The 17,973-nt window shown below is 33.1% G+C and overlaps 1 protein-coding gene across 4 annotated transcripts; it reads right to left on the bottom strand.

Moving 5' to 3' along the window:
* pnrc2 (proline-rich nuclear receptor coactivator 2) lies at positions 1–15,041 on the bottom strand. 4 transcript variants are annotated; one of them, XR_012050402.1, is made up of 4 exons: positions 14,856–15,041; positions 14,350–14,577; positions 843–2,281; positions 1–809 (listed from the first exon to the last, which is right to left on the bottom strand). XR_012050402.1 is itself a non-coding variant. In XM_061958712.2 (3 exons), exon 3 carries the CDS (start codon positions 2,256–2,258, stop codon positions 1,815–1,817), a length of 444 nt encoding a protein of 147 aa, XP_061814696.2. In that variant the 5' UTR covers positions 2,259–2,281; positions 14,350–14,577; positions 14,856–15,041; the 3' UTR covers positions 1–1,814. The 4 variants fall into 4 exon arrangements, 1 of the variants encoding a protein (XP_061814696.2); XR_012050400.1 differs by having other exon boundaries at positions 877–2,281; XR_012050401.1 differs by having other exon boundaries at positions 1–910; positions 942–2,281.
* Between the last annotated feature and the right edge of the window lie 2,932 nt (positions 15,042–17,973).

Below are 17,973 nucleotides of genomic sequence, written 5' to 3'. Positions count from 1 at the left end.
TTTAGGGGGAGGGGAAGGGATTTTATTTTTTCTTTTAAAATTTTTGTTCAACCCTGATATAATTATATTCAGCGTTTATAAACCAATTGTTACAAATCTTCATTGAGGGCATTTTCTTTCACATAGATGACTTTGTCAGAGGGATTCAAATTAATAGCCAATTGTATCTAATTTAGCACAGGAGACTTGGCAATGCACCACTTTGACATGAATCAACAAATAAGTACAAGAATGGAGAACAGCTGGCGGAAGAACAGCAGAAACAAAGTGATTTAAAAATGCTAATTGGTCAAATTAACTTCAATAAAATGTTCATCCAGACATCAAAGTGGTGCATTACGGTCTCCGAAGCGAATCGGGTCCATGTTAGTTCATGTTTGCACCCCACACTGCTTTACGTACAAAATATAAAATGTGCAACATCTCCAGAAAGACTTCAGTGCAGGTTACTGGCAATTGCTTTTTTTCCTTTTTTCTTAACAAAAATATTCTTCGGCATTGAAGTCGACACGTCGCGAGCACGTCTCATACATTCAGTGTTATTACTAAAAAATACTTCTGTCCGCAAGCCTCAAAGGCGGGCCTGCAAATGTACAATATGCTACAAGAACTTTACACATGTCACTTATTTACATGGCTCCTGAAGGACATGATTTAAATGCTGCTTTGTCATCTTTAATCTGGCTAGAAACATTCGAAAACGGGGAACGTAAATAAACCGGCTCGTCTTGATTTAAAAAGCATGTAAAAAAAAAAAAAAAAAATTAAAGATAGTCGATTACGCATCTGTTGATTCAACAGTATGGTGCCTGTGACGTATGAACATGACGTACAGTATGTGCCTGTGACGTATGAACATGACGTACAGTATGGTGCCTGTGACGTATGAACATGACGTACAGTATGGTGCCTGTAACATTTGAACATGTACAGTATGGTGCCTGTAACGTATGAACATGACGTACAGTATGGTGCCTGTAACATATGAACATGTACAGTATGGTGCCTGTAACGTATGAACATGAAGTGACCGCAGTGCAAAACGGGCTAAATGGCGAGTGACACGTCTCCCAACTTCATGTAAACCATGACGCTTCTTTCACATCTTCGGTCACACGCAAACACAGACTGCTTCCTCAAGTGTCTTTTTCCAAAAACAAGACAGGTGTGCGAGCCCACAAGGACTGCAGCCTGAGACGTGGGGGCCCCGAGTGGGGGGCCACAAGTCTGAAGCCTGGTCCTCTTCCGCGTGTCAAAGCTGCACAGGCCTGGCTTGGAGAAAGACTTTGAGGGTGCTACAAGAAGCTGTCCTAGCATTACTTTGGTTCCACACACCCAGCAAACAAAGAGTTGTGGGCCCCAGACCAGCGTGGCCCCTATAGTGCATGTGCGCACAGCGCAGTCAAAACAACAAAAAAAGGTGTGCCATGGTGTCCACCCATTCTTTCCCTGCAGAATTGAGCGTCGCAATTTAGCTTCATAACAAGAACGTGAGGCTCTTATTTTGGAAAATGGTAGGGGGGAAGTGACTACGTGTTTAAACAGCTGTAGTCGTGCAGGCAACCCACGGAGAAGAAAACAAAAGTGTCCACATGAACGGACTATCAGTGATAGAAGGGAACTACACGTTAAAAATAAGTGCACCCAATCTGCTTCTAATAGCCAAAATAAAAAGAACAAAACAGCAGCTAAAAGGGGAGTGGTCTGAGGGCAGCGCCCACCAGCAAGGCAGCAGAGCTGTAAAGTCAAGATAAAAATTACAGCACAGAAGTGTTCCTGGTGGGGGGGTGCCCTCAGAGGTGGCCCCGCCCCCATCAGGCCTGCACCTTTAAAAGGCTTTTGAGCTGGAAGGCCATCATCTCCCGGTGGTCACACCCCCTGATGGGGAAGGACACCCAGTGACTGGGGGGCTTGGGCAAGACGCTGGGCGAGGGCGGCTCGCTGAACTTGGGCCCGGCGTAGCTGGGACTGCCTTGGGCGATCAGGAGCGTGTTCAGGTGGGACACGGCCCCCTCCCAGTTCTGCTCGTACACGGCGAATCGGGCGGCCGCGCCCTTGTCGGCCTCCGGGGACCTGTGGTAGACGGCGCCCTTGTCGCTCCTGCGGTGGAGGACGCCGGCGCCCCCTGTGGCGGACGCGGCCGCCACGGCGCCGCTCGGGCTTCTCGGCTTGGCCCGGCCCAACTGATGGTTCTTCTTCTTGGGGCGTTCGTGGTGAGGGCCTGGAATGTTGATTCTCTCTCCGCCTCCACCACCCATGATGCTGCCAAACTGAGTGTCACCTGGGGAACACATTTTGTGATTATTTACAACCATTCAAAGAAAAAGGTAAAGTAAAATAACAGGTAAAGTAAAATAACAGACAGACAGGGCTTTGCTGTCCATAACACGACCGAGGCAGAAGGAAGCGGAGGCGGCTACTTTTCAAAAGACTTTTAATTAGGGGTGTAACGGTACACTTTTTGACATACCGTATTTTCCGCACTATTAGCCGCACCTAAAAACCACAAATTTACTCAAAAGCTGACAGTGCGGCTTTTAACCGGTGCGCTTTATATATGGATTCATTTTCATAAAGTTTCGGTCTCGCAACTACGGTAAACAGCCGCCATCTTTTTTCCCCGTAGAAGAGGAAGTGCTTCTTCTTCTACGCAAGCAACCGCCAAGGTAAGCACCCGCCCCCATAGAACAGGAAGCGCTTCTTCTTCTACTGTAAGCAACCACCCGCCCGCGTAGAAGAAGAAAAAGCACGCGGATATTACCGTACGTTTCATTTCCTTTGTGTGTTTACATCTGTAAAGACCACAAAATGGCTCCTACTAAGCGACAGGGATCCGGTTCATGAAAAGACGCAATCTCTCCATCCGCACACGGATTACTATTTCACAGCAACTGCCTAAAGACTTTCAAGAAAAGCTGGCTACTTTCACGCAGCTCCGTCCATGTTGATATACGATTCCATGCGCGCCCACATCACGCTGGTTTTAATATATTATTAAAGTTTGACTGACCTATTTGACTGTTTTTTTGACATTCCTTTAGCGCAGTTAGATGCGGCTTACAACACGGGGCGGCTTATAGGTGGACAAAGTTTTGAAATATGCCGTTCATTGAAGGCGCGGCTTATAACCCAGGGCGCCTTATGGTGCGGAAAATACGGTAACTCTTTGCACAGTATTTGCAAATGTACACCGCCTACAGTGGTTGGGCTAAAATTAGGGGTGTAACAGTACAAAAAAATTCGGTTCGGTACGTACTTCGGTTTAGAGGTCACGGTTCGGTTCATTTTCGGTACAGTAAGAAAACGACAAAACAATTTTTTTGTTTATTTACCAAATTTGTAAACAATGATTTTATCCTTTTAACATTGGGAACACTATAATAATTCTGCCCACGTTAATCAACATTAAACTGCCTCAAGTTGTTGCTCAGATTAAATAAAATGACAAAACTTTCCTTCAGCATACAAAAAGTGCAACATTAAACAGTTTCAAGTCAACTCATCATGCTTAATTTATTACAGCATTTGGGAAGCCTTTAGTTGATTTTTATTATGTAAATGTTATATTTTTTATCAACATGTGACAGCAGGGACCCTGCCATTCAAAACTAGGCTGCTGCATTACTAATGATTAATGTAACTATAGCTAAAAAAAAATAGTACAATAGCAATAGGAGAGACTATTCATCCCTGAACACCATGGAGTTCATGTAGGCTTAATGATGCACTTACATTATTATATCAACTATCAGAGACAGAAACTCTTCATTTAATATGAACATAACCCTTTTTGCTGCTTCAACACAGCTAAATCAACACAGAAAAAGGTAAAGTAAAAATAACAAACAGACAGGGCTTTGCTGTCCATAACACGACCGAGGCAGATACTTATGTCCGTGTGGAAACTCGCTCGGTACACCTCTGAACTGAACCGAAACCCCCGTACCGAAACGGTTCAATACAAATACACGTACCGTTACACCCCTACTTTTAGGCCATCTTTATGCTTACTCAACGGAAAAGGTTTTATCCTTTAAATACCAGGATTCACCTCATTGTTTACATCTAAAAATCATGTCGCAGATGCAGAGCTAGCGTCATGATGGACCAATTTCACAAAAACCCTGGCAAAATAAGCATGTATCGGACACTTAGGTCTCCCTGGAGTTTGCTCACTGAGAGCTGGTGGGCAGCTTAGGACACGTACTATTTATTGCCAACTTCCCGCATTGTTCTGGTTTTGTAGCTGTATGCAAAAAAGCATCCCAGAAGGGGAAACTGGTTGCATCATCGGTGTTCCTTTGATTTATTGAATGTCCTTTGCGTTCTTTAATGTTTCTTTTATACAATAATGGCACGGTACTTTTCTTTCATATTTGTTGCTTTGAACAAATATAGCACAGTATTTACCAAGTCAAATCCCTTTGGTGTTCAACTTACTTGGCCAATAAATCTGATTTTAAAAGTTAAAAAAAATTGTAGCAGAAACGCCGGTAAACATACAGACATTAACTTTAGAAAAAAAGCCTATTTTGTCCAATTAAACAAATATATAAACTTGTGTAGTAAAAAGCCTATTTTGTCCAATTAAACAAATATATAAAATTGTGTAGAAAAAAGCCTATTTTGTCCAATCAAACAAATATATAAACTTGTGTATTAAATGAACTTTGTTGTGCCGAAATTATTACCTTTACCTTCTGGTGGGAATATATAATGGTAGCAGAAACACCGGTAAACATACCAACATTAACTTTAGAAAAAAGCCTATTTTGTCCAACTAAACAAATATATAAAACGTGTGTAGAAAAAGGCCTATTTTGTCCAATTAAACAAATATATAAACTTGTGTAGAAAAACTCCTAATTTTGTCCAATTAAACAAATATATATAAACTTGTGAAGAAAAAGCCTATTTTGTCCAATTAAACAAATACCCGGTACATAAACTTGTGTATGTGTACAGCTCCACTAATGGACATTGGAGTGTAACTTTCAAAGGCAAAATTAAAGTATTGCTAGAAACATAATTTTATGTGGGACTTTATTGTATTATATGTATAGTACATGTTCCAAAAAGAAAAAAGCATAAAACACCACCAGAATTAGAGATATTACAAGTCAAAGTGATGAAGCTTAGTGTTACGCTCATGACTTGGTGTAACTAAACTTTACCCTATAAGATGCATTTTATTGATATTTGAAATGTATTCAATGTTTATAAATGAATATTTAAATATACTAAATGTAAAAAAGGGAATAAATATTCAAAATAAGATCATTAAATGAAATCTAGTTTTGTTACGCCATCATGAGGTTGTAAAAGTTTCAACTACAATTCTAAATAAGATGCTAAAAGCAAACTGAAATCAAATACACACAGCTTAAAGATTGATCAATACCTATTTAAATTTAGTAATACATAAATATGATGATTTATCAAAGTATAAAAAATATACCTGAAAAGAACGCTCATGACATTTGTGCAGGTGAGTGCGAATGAACCCATTACCAGAGCTGTACACATATACATTAACTTTGTTGTGCAGAAATTATTAAAACAAGAAGGCAGAGAAATATATATAAACTTGTGTAGAAGAAAGCCTATTTTGTCCAATTAAACAAAACTTGGAGAAAAAAAGCCTATTTTGTCCAATTAAACAAATGTATAAACGTGTGTATTAAATTAACTTTGTTGTGCTGAAATTATTACCTTGACCTTCTGGTGGGAATATAAAATGGCAGCAGAAACACATCTATTGTTGTACAATGTATTGTACAATAAAAATGAAGAATCTGCGTTTTTATATCCAACAGTATTCTGTACTAGTAAGGAAAAAAAACGCAAGGTTGGTATTTAATACGCAGTAGAAGACAAAAACAACATAAACGTGTGTAGAAAAAAGCCTGTTTTGTCCAATTTGTATTAATTGTTGTTCCAAAATTATTACCATGACCTTCCGGTGGGAATATAAATTGGTAGCAGAAACACCAGTAAACATACCGACATTAACTTTAGAAAAAAGCCTATTTCGTCCAATTAATCAAATATATAAACTTTTGTAGAAAAAAGCCTACTTTGTCCAATTAAATATATAAACTTGTGTAGAAATAAGCCTATTTTGTCCAATTAAACAAATATAAAAATAATAACAATAATAATAATGAATTTGTAACGCACTTTACATTTGTTAAAATCTCAAGGTATTACAAAGTATAAAAATAAAAAGTTAGAATATGTAATGAAAAAAATTAAAAATAGAAATGAAATCATGACACTAGATAAAACAGAAACATAAAGATAAAATAAAAGCATGAAAGCACTGGATAAAAAACAGATAAGCAGTGTATTTAAAAACAAGAAGGCAGAGAAATATATATAAACTTGTGTAGAAAAAAGCCTATTTTGTCCAATTAAACAAATATATAAACTTGTGTAGAAAAAAGCCTATTTTGTCCAATAAAACAAATGTATAAACTTGTGTAGAAAAAAGCCTATTTTGTCCAATAAAACAAATGTATAAACTTGTGTAGAAAAAAGCCTATTTTGTCCAATTAAACAAAACTTGTGGAGAAAAAAGCCTATTTTGTCCAATTAAACAAATGTATAAACTTGTGTATTAAATTAACTTTGTTGTGCCGAAATTATTACCTTGACCTTCTGGTGGGAATATAAAATGGCAGCAGAAACACATCTATTGTTGTACAATGTATTGTACAATAAAAATGAAGAATCAGTGTTTTTATATCCAACAGTATTCTGTACTAGTAAGCAAAAAAAAAACCTAAGGTAGAAATAAGCCTATTTTGTCCAATTAAACAAATATAAAAATAATAATTAATAATAATGAATTTGTAACGCACTTTACATTTGTTAAAATCTCAAGGTGTTACAAAGTATAAAAATAAAAAGTTAGAATATGTAATGAAAAAAATTAAAATAGAAATGAAATCATGACACTAGATAAAACAGAAACAAAGATAGAAATAAAAGCACTGGATAAAAAACAGATAAGCAGTGTATTTAAAAACAAGAAGGCAGAGAAATATATATAAACTTGTGTAGAAAAAAGCCTATTTTGTCCAATAAAACAAATATATAAACTTGTGTAAAAAAAAGCCTATTTTGTCCAATTAAACAAAACTTGTGGAGAAAAAAAAAAGCCTATTTTGTCCAATTAAACAAATTTATAAACTTGTGTAGAAAAAAGCCTATTTTGTCCAATTAAACAAAACTTGTGGAGAAAAAGCCTATTTTGTCCAATTAAACAAATATATAAACTTGTGTAGAAAAAGCCTATTTTGTCCAATTAAACAAAACTTGTGGAGAAAAAAGCCTATTTTGTCCAATTAAACAAATATATAAACTTGTGTAGAAAAAAGCCTATTTTGTCCAATTAAACAAAACTTGGAGAAAAAAAGCCTATTTTGTCCAATTAAACAAATATATAAACTTGTGTAGAAAAAAGCCTATTTTGTCCAATTAAACAAATATATAAACTTGTGTAGAAAAAAGCCTATTTTGTCCAATTAAACAAAACTTGTGGAGAAAAAAGCCTATTTTGACCAAATATATAAACTTGTGTAGAAAAAAGCCTATTTTGTCCAATTAAACAAAACTTGTGGAGAAAAAAAGCCTATTTTGTCCAATTAAACAAAACTTGTGGAGAAAAAAGCCTATTTTGTCCAATTAAACAAATATATAAACTTGTGTAGAAAAAAGCCTATTTTGTCCAATTAAACAAAACTTGTGGAGAAAAAAGCCTATTTTGTCCAATTAAACAAATATATAAACTTGTGTAGAAAAAAGCCTATTTTGTCCAATTAAACAAAACTTGTGTAGAAAAAAGCCTATTTTGTCCAATTAAACAAATATATAAACTTGTGTAGAAAAAAACCTATTTTGTCCAATTAAACAAAACTTGTGTAGAAAAAAGCCTATTTTGTCCAATTAAACAAATATATAAACTTGTGTAGAAAAAAACCTATTTTGTCCAATTAAACAAAACTTGGAGAAAAAAGCCTATTTTGTCCAATTAAACAAAACTTGTGGAGAAAAAAGCCTATTTTGTCCAATTAAACAAATATATAAACTTGTGTAGAAAAAAGCCTATTTTGGACATAAAGAAACATAAAGATAGAAATAAAAGCACTGGATAAAAAACAGATAAGCAGTGTATTTAAAAACAAGAAGGCAGAGAAATATATATAAACTTGTGTAGAAAAAAGCCTATTTTGCCCAATTAAACAAATATATAAACTTGTGTAGAAAAAAAGCCTATTTTGTCCAATTAAACAAAACTTGTGGAGAAAAAAGCCTATTTTGTCCAATTAAACAAATATATAAACTTGTGTAGAAAAAAACCTATTTTGTCCAATTAAACAAAACTTGTGTAGAAAAAAGCCTATTTTGTCCAATTAAACAAATATATAAACTTGTGTAGAAAAAAACCTATTTTGTCCAATTAAACAAAACTTGGAGAAAAAAGCCTATTTTGTCCAATTAAACAAAACTTGTGGAGAAAAAAGCCTATTTTGTCCAATTAAACAAATATATAAACTTGTGTAGAAAAAAGCCTATTTTGTCCAATTAAACAAAACTTGTGGAGAAAAAAGCCTATTTTGTCCAATTAAACAAATATATAAACTTGTGTAGAAAAAAAACTATTTTGTCCAATTAAACAAAACTTGTGTAGAAAAAAGCCTATTTTGTCCAATTAAACAAATATATAAACTTGTGTAGAAAAAAAACTATTTTGTCCAATTAAACAAATATATAAACTTGTGTAGAAAAAAACCTATTTTGTCCAATTAAACAAAACTTGGAGAAAAAAGCCTATTTTGTCCAATTAAACAAAACTTGTGGAGAAAAAAGCCTATTTTGTCCAATTAAACAAATATATAAACTTGTGTAGAAAAAAGCCTATTTTGGACATAAAGAAACATAAAGATAGAAATAAAAGCACTGGATAAAAAACAGATAAGCAGTGTATTTAAAAACAAGAAGGCAGAGAAATATATATAAACTTGTGTAGAAAAAAGCCTATTTTGCCCAATTAAACAAATATATAAACTTGTGTAGAAAAAAGCCTATTTTGTCCAATTAAACAAATATATAAACTTGTGTAGAAAAAAACCTATTTTGTCCAATTAAACAAAACTTGTGTAGAAAAAAGCCTATTTTGTCCAATTAAACAAATATATAAACTTGTGTAGAAAAAAACCTATTTTGTCCAATTAAACAAAACTTGGAGAAAAAAGCCTATTTTGTCCAATTAAACAAAACTTGTGGAGAAAAAAGCCTATTTTGTCCAATTAAACAAATATATAAACTTGTGTAGAAAAAAAACTATTTTGTCCAATTAAACAAATATATAAACTTGTGTAGAAAAAAACCTATTTTGTCCAATTAAACAAAACTTGGAGAAAAAAGCCTATTTTGTCCAATTAAACAAAACTTGTGGAGAAAAAAGCCTATTTTGTCCAATTAAACAAATATATAAACTTGTGTAGAAAAAAGCCTATTTTGGACATAAAGAAACAAAGATAGAAATAAAAGCACTGGATAAAAAACAGATAAGCAGTGTATTTAAAAACAAGAAGGCAGAGAAATATATATAAACTTGTGTAGAAAAAAGCCTATTTTGCCCAATTAAACAAATATATAAACTTGTGTAGAAAAAAGCCTATTTTGTCCAATTAAACAAATATATAAACTTGTGTAGAAAAAAACCTATTTTGTCCAATTAAACAAAACTTGGAGAAAAAAGCCTATTTTGTCCAATTAAACAAATATATAAACTTGTGTAGAAAAAAGCCTATTTTGTCCAATTAAACAAAACTTGTGTAGAAAAAAGCCTATTTTGTCCAATTAAACAAATATATAAACTTGTGTAGAAAAAAAACTATTTTGTCCAATTAAACAAAACTTGTGTAGAAAAAAGCCTATTTTGTCCAATTAAACAAAACTTGTGGAGAAAAAAGCCTATTTTGTCCAATTAAACAAATATATAAACTTGTGTAGAAAAAAGCCTATTTTGTCCAATTAAACAAAACTTGTGTAGAAAAAAGCCTATTTTGTCCAATTAAACAAATATATAAACTTGTGTAGAAAAAAACCTATTTTGTCCAATTAAACAAAACTTGTGTAGAAAAAAGCCTATTTTGTCCAATTAAACAAATATATAAACTTGTGTAGAAAAAAACCTATTTTGTCCAATTAAACAAAACTTGGAGAAAAAAGCCTATTTTGTCCAATTAAACAAAACTTGTGGAGAAAAAAGCCTATTTTGTCCAATTAAACAAATATATAAACTTGTGTAGAAAAAAGCCTATTTTGGACATAAAGAAACATAAAGATAGAAATAAAAGCACTGGATAAAAAACAGATAAGCAGTGTATTTAAAAACAAGAAGGCAGAGAAATATATATAAACTTGTGTAGAAAAAAGCCTATTTTGCCCAATTAAACAAATATATAAACTTGTGTAGAAAAAAGCCTATTTTGTCCAATTAAACAAATATATAAACTTGTGTAGAAAAAAACCTATTTTGTCCAATTAAACAAAACTTGTGTAGAAAAAAGCCTATTTTGTCCAATTAAACAAATATATAAACTTGTGTAGAAAAAAACCTATTTTGTCCAATTAAACAAAACTTGGAGAAAAAAGCCTATTTTGTCCAATTAAACAAAACTTGTGGAGAAAAAAGCCTATTTTGTCCAATTAAACAAATATATAAACTTGTGTAGAAAAAAAACTATTTTGTCCAATTAAACAAATATATAAACTTGTGTAGAAAAAAACCTATTTTGTCCAATTAAACAAAACTTGGAGAAAAAAGCCTATTTTGTCCAATTAAACAAAACTTGTGGAGAAAAAAGCCTATTTTGTCCAATTAAACAAATATATAAACTTGTGTAGAAAAAAGCCTATTTTGGACATAAAGAAACAAAGATAGAAATAAAAGCACTGGATAAAAAACAGATAAGCAGTGTATTTAAAAACAAGAAGGCAGAGAAATATATATAAACTTGTGTAGAAAAAAGCCTATTTTGCCCAATTAAACAAATATATAAACTTGTGTAGAAAAAAGCCTATTTTGTCCAATTAAACAAATATATAAACTTGTGTAGAAAAAAACCTATTTTGTCCAATTAAACAAAACTTGGAGAAAAAAGCCTATTTTGTCCAATTAAACAAATATATAAACTTGTGTAGAAAAAAGCCTATTTTGTCCAATTAAACAAAACTTGTGTAGAAAAAAGCCTATTTTGTCCAATTAAACAAATATATAAACTTGTGTAGAAAAAAAACTATTTTGTCCAATTAAACAAAACTTGTGTAGAAAAAAGCCTATTTTGTCCAATTAAACAAAACTTGTGGAGAAAAAAGCCTATTTTGTCCAATTAAACAAATATATAAACTTGTGTAGAAAAAAGCCTATTTTGTCCAATTAAACAAAACTTGTGTAGAAAAAAGCCTATTTTGTCCAATTAAACAAATATATAAACTTGTGTAGAAAAAAACCTATTTTGTCCAATTAAACAAAACTTGTGTAGAAAAAAGCCTATTTTGTCCAATTAAACAAATATATAAACTTGTGTAGAAAAAAACCTATTTTGTCCAATTAAACAAAACTTGGAGAAAAAAGCCTATTTTGTCCAATTAAACAAAACTTGTGGAGAAAAAAGCCTATTTTGTCCAATTAAACAAATATATAAACTTGTGTAGAAAAAAGCCTATTTTGGACATAAAGAAACATAAAGATAGAAATAAAAGCACTGGATAAAAAACAGATAAGCAGTGTATTTAAAAACAAGAAGGCAGAGAAATATATATAAACTTGTGTAGAAAAAAGCCTATTTTGCCCAATTAAACAAATATATAAACTTGTGTAGAAAAAAGCCTATTTTGTCCAATTAAACAAAACTTGTGGAGAAAAAAGCCTATTTTGTCCAATTAAACAAATATATAAACTTGTGTAGAAAAAAACCTATTTTGTCCAATTAAACAAAACTTGTGTAGAAAAAAGCCTATTTTGTCCAATTAAACAAATATATAAACTTGTGTAGAAAAAAACCTATTTTGTCCAATTAAACAAAACTTGGAGAAAAAAGCCTATTTTGTCCAATTAAACAAAACTTGTGGAGAAAAAAGCCTATTTTGTCCAATTAAACAAATATATAAACTTGTGTAGAAAAAAGCCTATTTTGTCCAATTAAACAAAACTTGTGGAGAAAAAAGCCTATTTTGTCCAATTAAACAAATATATAAACTTGTGTAGAAAAAAAACTATTTTGTCCAATTAAACAAAACTTGTGTAGAAAAAAGCCTATTTTGTCCAATTAAACAAATATATAAACTTGTGTAGAAAAAAAACTATTTTGTCCAATTAAACAAATATATAAACTTGTGTAGAAAAAAACCTATTTTGTCCAATTAAACAAAACTTGGAGAAAAAAGCCTATTTTGTCCAATTAAACAAAACTTGTGGAGAAAAAAGCCTATTTTGTCCAATTAAACAAATATATAAACTTGTGTAGAAAAAAAGCCTATTTTGGACATAAAGAAACATAAAGATAGAAATAAAAGCACTGGATAAAAAACAGATAAGCAGTGTATTTAAAAACAAGAAGGCAGAGAAATATATATAAACTTGTGTAGAAAAAAGCCTATTTTGCCCAATTAAACAAATATATAAACTTGTGTAGAAAAAAGCCTATTTTGTCCAATTAAACAAATATATAAACTTGTGTAGAAAAAAACCTATTTTGTCCAATTAAACAAAACTTGTGTAGAAAAAAGCCTATTTTGTCCAATTAAACAAATATATAAACTTGTGTAGAAAAAAACCTATTTTGTCCAATTAAACAAAACTTGGAGAAAAAAGCCTATTTTGTCCAATTAAACAAATATATAAACTTGTGTAGAAAAAAGCCTATTTTGTCCAATTAAACAAAACTTGTGGAGAAAAAAGCCTATTTTGTCCAATTAAACAAATATATAAACTTGTGTAGAAAAAAAACTATTTTGTCCAATTAAACAAAACTTGTGTAGAAAAAAGCCTATTTTGTCCAATTAAACAAATATATAAACTTGTGTAGAAAAAAAACTATTTTGTCCAATTAAACAAAACTTGTGTAGAAAAAAGCCTATTTTGTCCAATTAAACAAATATATAAACTTGTGAAGAAAAAAGCCTACTTTGTCCAAATAAACAAAACTTGGAGAAAAAAGCCTACTTTGTCCAAATAAACAAAACTTGGAGAAAAAAGCCTATTTTGTCCAATTAAACAAATATATAAACTTGTGTAGAAAAAAAACTATTTTGTCCAATTAAACAAAACTTGTGTAGAAAAAAGCCTATTTTGTCCAATTAAACAAATATATAAACTTGTGTAGAAAAAAGCCTACTTTGTCCAAATAAACAAAACTTGGAGAAAAAAGCCTACTTTGTCCAAATAAACAAAACTTGGAGAAAAAAAGCCTATTTTGTCCAATTAAACAAATATATAAACTTGTGTAGAAAAAAACCTATTTTGTCCAATTAAACAAAACTTGTGTAGAAAAAAGCCTATTTTGTCCAATTAAACAAATATATAAACTTGTGTAGAAAAAAGCCTATTTTGTCCAATTAAACAAAACTTGGAGAAAAAAGCCTATTTTGTCCAATTAAACAAAACTTGTGGAGAAAAAAGCCTATTTTGTCCAATTAAACAAATATATAAACTTGTGTAGAAAAAAAACTATTTTGTCCAATTAAACAAAACTTGTGTAGAAAAAAGCCTATTTTGTCCAATTAAACAAATATATAAACTTGTGTAGAAAAAAGCCTATTTTGTCCAATTAAACAAAACTTGTGGAGAAAAAAGCCTATTTTGTCCAATTAAACAAAACTTGTGGAGAAAAAAGCCTATTTTGTCCAATTAAACAAATATATAAACTTGTGTAGAAAAAAGCCTATTTTGTCCAATTAAACAAATGTATGAACGTGTGTATTAAATTAACTTTGTTGTGCCGAAATTATTACCTTGACCTTCCGGTGGGAATATAAAATGGCAGCAGAAACACATCTATTGTTGTACAATGTATTGTACAATAAAAATGAAGAATCAGTGTTTTTATATCCAACAGTATTCTGTACCAGTAAGCAAAAAAAACGTAAGGTTGGTATTTAATACGTAGTAGAAGACAAAAACAAAATACGTCATTGAAGGTGCAGCTCCCACGCATGCGCAGACTGCTGCAGACGCAGGCTACGTGTAGAATGGCAGCAGAACAGCAAAGCGCCGCCCTTCCCCCCCCAACTGAGCTCACGTACACCCCGAACACGAAAACAACCTCGACCCACCTCTTTGTTGCCACGAACGGGAAAAGAAAGCCCCTCTTCGTCGTCTTCAGTCTTTCGCCTCCGAGCGGCCTCCGGCTGTTGGGCGGTCGTCTCCTGCGGGCTTCGGGCAGCTTTTGTCCCGTCGCGGTGCTTCGTCTGGTTGTTGTGTGCCTATGGGCGTCGTTTGGTCGCGGAGCCGAGCTGAACATGAATTCACCCCGGCGCACGGTAGTCAGCGAAGTCGGGCACCTAAAATAAGACTTTATTAAACAACAATAATAATAATAATAATTACAGTCATTAAAAATGGAGCCACTTCCGTGTTGAGCGAGATGACGCAGTTTCCCTTCAGTGTGCTTAAAAGTACCTTCGAGTGTCGCAGGACAAAAGTAGCTTTACGTAATAATGTCTAATTACCCAACAAGAACTTTACTCAAATATGTTAATGTTGCGACTCGGTTCTGGCGCCATGTTTTTAACAAAAGAAAAGAAGCGTTCCATCGATGGCGAATGTGTAATTCTCTTACCGACTTCTTCAGGCTTGGTTGGTCAAAGCCTTTCGTCTGGGTTACGATGGACTCAGAATCCCTTCTGTTGGCGTCGAAAGGGAAGCGCAGTGATGTTTTTTTTATTTCAAAAAGACAACAAAGAAGCCGTCGCCTCCTTCTTCTCTCTTGGCCGACTGCAGTCCGAGTAGCAACAAAATGTCCTCCCGGCCGCGTCTATGTAGCAGCTGGCGGCGGCGCCTCCGACCAATCACGTCGCGAGCTAGGCGCGCTCTGACCAATCAGGGGGCGAGCCTGCCAGTTGCCAGACCGGTGACGTCACAGTCAGTCTTTTCCTCCCTTTGTTGGGCCAAACCGCTATTTCCTCACTGGGGGAAAAACACAGAAAAACAAAACACGTCGACTCTACTAATGTGTTTCCGGTTTTACCACGACGTGTCCACAAAAAAAATTAGAAGTTATGCAATGCGCATCTTTTAACAGAACAAAAACACCATTTGAAGTGTTTTCCTGAGACATGCCACTGCAACAGGCTGCAATGAAACCCTTGGCCCATCCCCCATGAGCCTCATGATAAACAAAACCTTGACTTTGTGGGTTTCATGTCCTATTGTCATGCTTGACTCATAAAGAGATACTTTGTTACATGCCAAAAAAGTGCTCCATCAACATATGCTTGAGTTTGAGTTTGAGTCTATTTCGAACATGCAATCATACAACATGATACATCACAATCTCCAGTTTCTCTATTCAACATGTTCGAAAAGGAGTAGGAAGAAGCGGAGCTTATTTAATCCTACCCCTTTTCTTTTACATAACAGTTGCTAAAACTTTTGTTCACTTCCTGTTCTCAGTTTATTCACAATATACTCCATAAGTAATCACAATAAAAATAAGTAAATAAATAATAATTGGTGAAGTTAGTTACATTCAGAGGTGGGTAGAGTAGCCAGAAATTGTACTCAAGTAAGAGTACTGTTACTTTAGAGATTTATTACTCAAGTAAAAGTAAGGAGTAGTCACCCAAATATTTACTTGAGTAAAAGTAAAAAGTATGTTGTGAAAAAACTACTCAGGTACTGAGTAACTGATGAGTAACATACACACACATATCATATATATATATATATATATATATATATATATATATATATATATATATATATATATATATATATATATACATATATACATATATATATACATATACATATATATACACACACATATATACATACAGTATATAATTTATATTTATTTATTTTGCCGTTTTTGTTTACATGTTAAAGGTGTTTTAATGAATATACATGCATGTTTAACACATATAGATTCCTTTCTTTCATGAAGACAAGAATATAAGTTGGTGTATTACCTGATTCTGATGACTTGCATTGATTGGAATCAGACAGCAGTGATGATAACGGCCACGTTTTCAAATGGAGGAGAAGAAAAGTTCCTCCTTTCTGTCTAATACCACATGAAAGTGGTTGGTTTTTGGCACCTTATTTGTCCAGCTTCCATATTCGTTTTTATACACTTTACAAGAAATACATTGGCGGCAAACTCCGTAGCTTGCTAGCTTGTTTGCGCTGGCTTTCGGAGACTCTTGTTTTGAAAGCGCAGGCGCGATGGAGCGGCACTTTTATTGTGAAGACAGGAACTGTGCAGTCAGTCTTTAGGCTTTTGACAGGATGTACGATTGAAATAAAAAAGGGTCTTTTTTCCTTCACACTTTTGATTGATTGATTGAAACTTTTATTAGTAGATTGCACAGTACAGTATATATTCCGTACAATTGACCACTAAATGGTAACACCCGAATAAGTTTTTCAACTTGTTTAAGTCAGGTCATGTGACCGCCTGGCTCTGTTTGATTGGTCCAACGTCACCAGTGACTGCATCTGATTGGTGGAACGGAGTGAATGTCACCAGTGACTGTATTTGTTGAAACGCAGGCACTATGACAGACCAAAACAAACAAAGCGTGCATTAACAGATCGATAAAAATTAGTAGCGAGTAGCGAGCTGAATGTAGATAAAAGTAGCGGAGTAAAAGTAGCGTTTCTTCTCTATAAATATACTCAAGTAAAAGTAAAAGTATGTTGCATTAAAACTACTCTTAGAAGTACAATTTATCCCAAAAGTTACTCAAGTAGATGTAACGGAGTAAATGTAGCGCGTTACTACCCACCTCTGGTTACATTTCATATGTTGAGATAAGTAAGATTAGTTTATGAGTGAAAGAATGAAAGAATGGATGAGTTAACTAAATACAGAATGTTTATCATGGTTCTTCTTCTTTATACTTTGTAAACACTTTAAGTTTGAAGAGTTTCTTGAAGTGAATCATATTAGTACATTGTTTGATTGCTTTGCTTAATCCATTCCATAATTTAATTCCACATACTGATAAACTGAAGGTCTTAAGCGTTGTACGTGCATACAAATGTTTTAAATTACATTTCGCTCTAAGCTTATATTTCTCCTCTTTTTTTTGAGAAGAATTGTTGTATATTTTTGGGTAGCAGGTTATAGTTTGCTTTGTGTATAATTTTAGCTGTTTGCAAATTCACTATGTCGTAGAATTTCAGTATCTTTGATTCAATAAATAAAGGATTTGTATGTTCTCTTGTATGCTAACTTCATTGTACACTGCAAAAACTGAAATCTAAGTAAGATTAAATATCTCAAATAAGGGTGATATTTGTTTATTTTCTGTCTGATAAGATCATTCTTCTCACTAAGCAAATTTTATGCAAGAGTCTTTCACTTGTTTTAAGTGTTTTGGTCCTAAATGATCTCAGTAAGATATTACAGCTTGTTGCTGAGATTTGATGACCTATATTGAGTAAAACATGCTTGAAACTAGAATATCAAGTGTTGCAAAGCTGTGTCATCAACACTCACAAGTATAAAACTACTTTTTTTAAATCATCATTTCTTATTTCAAGCATGAACAAAAAAATCATGACTTTGACACAATTGTGTCTCATAATTAAAACAGATGACAGCCAAATGGACTTTGCTGTTTTATTTTCAATGAAACAATAGAAAATAGGTACCGTATTTTCCGCACCATAAGGCGCCCTGGGTTATAAGCCGCGCCTTCAATGAACGGCATATTTCAAAACTTTGTCCA

This window comes from Nerophis lumbriciformis, linkage group LG04 (genome assembly GCF_033978685.3).
Source record: "Nerophis lumbriciformis linkage group LG04, RoL_Nlum_v2.1, whole genome shotgun sequence".
NCBI lineage: Eukaryota > Metazoa > Chordata > Actinopteri > Syngnathiformes > Syngnathidae > Nerophis > Nerophis lumbriciformis.
The sequence above is the reverse complement of the archived record's forward strand: the minus strand, read 5'-3'. Positions and strand labels throughout refer to the sequence as shown.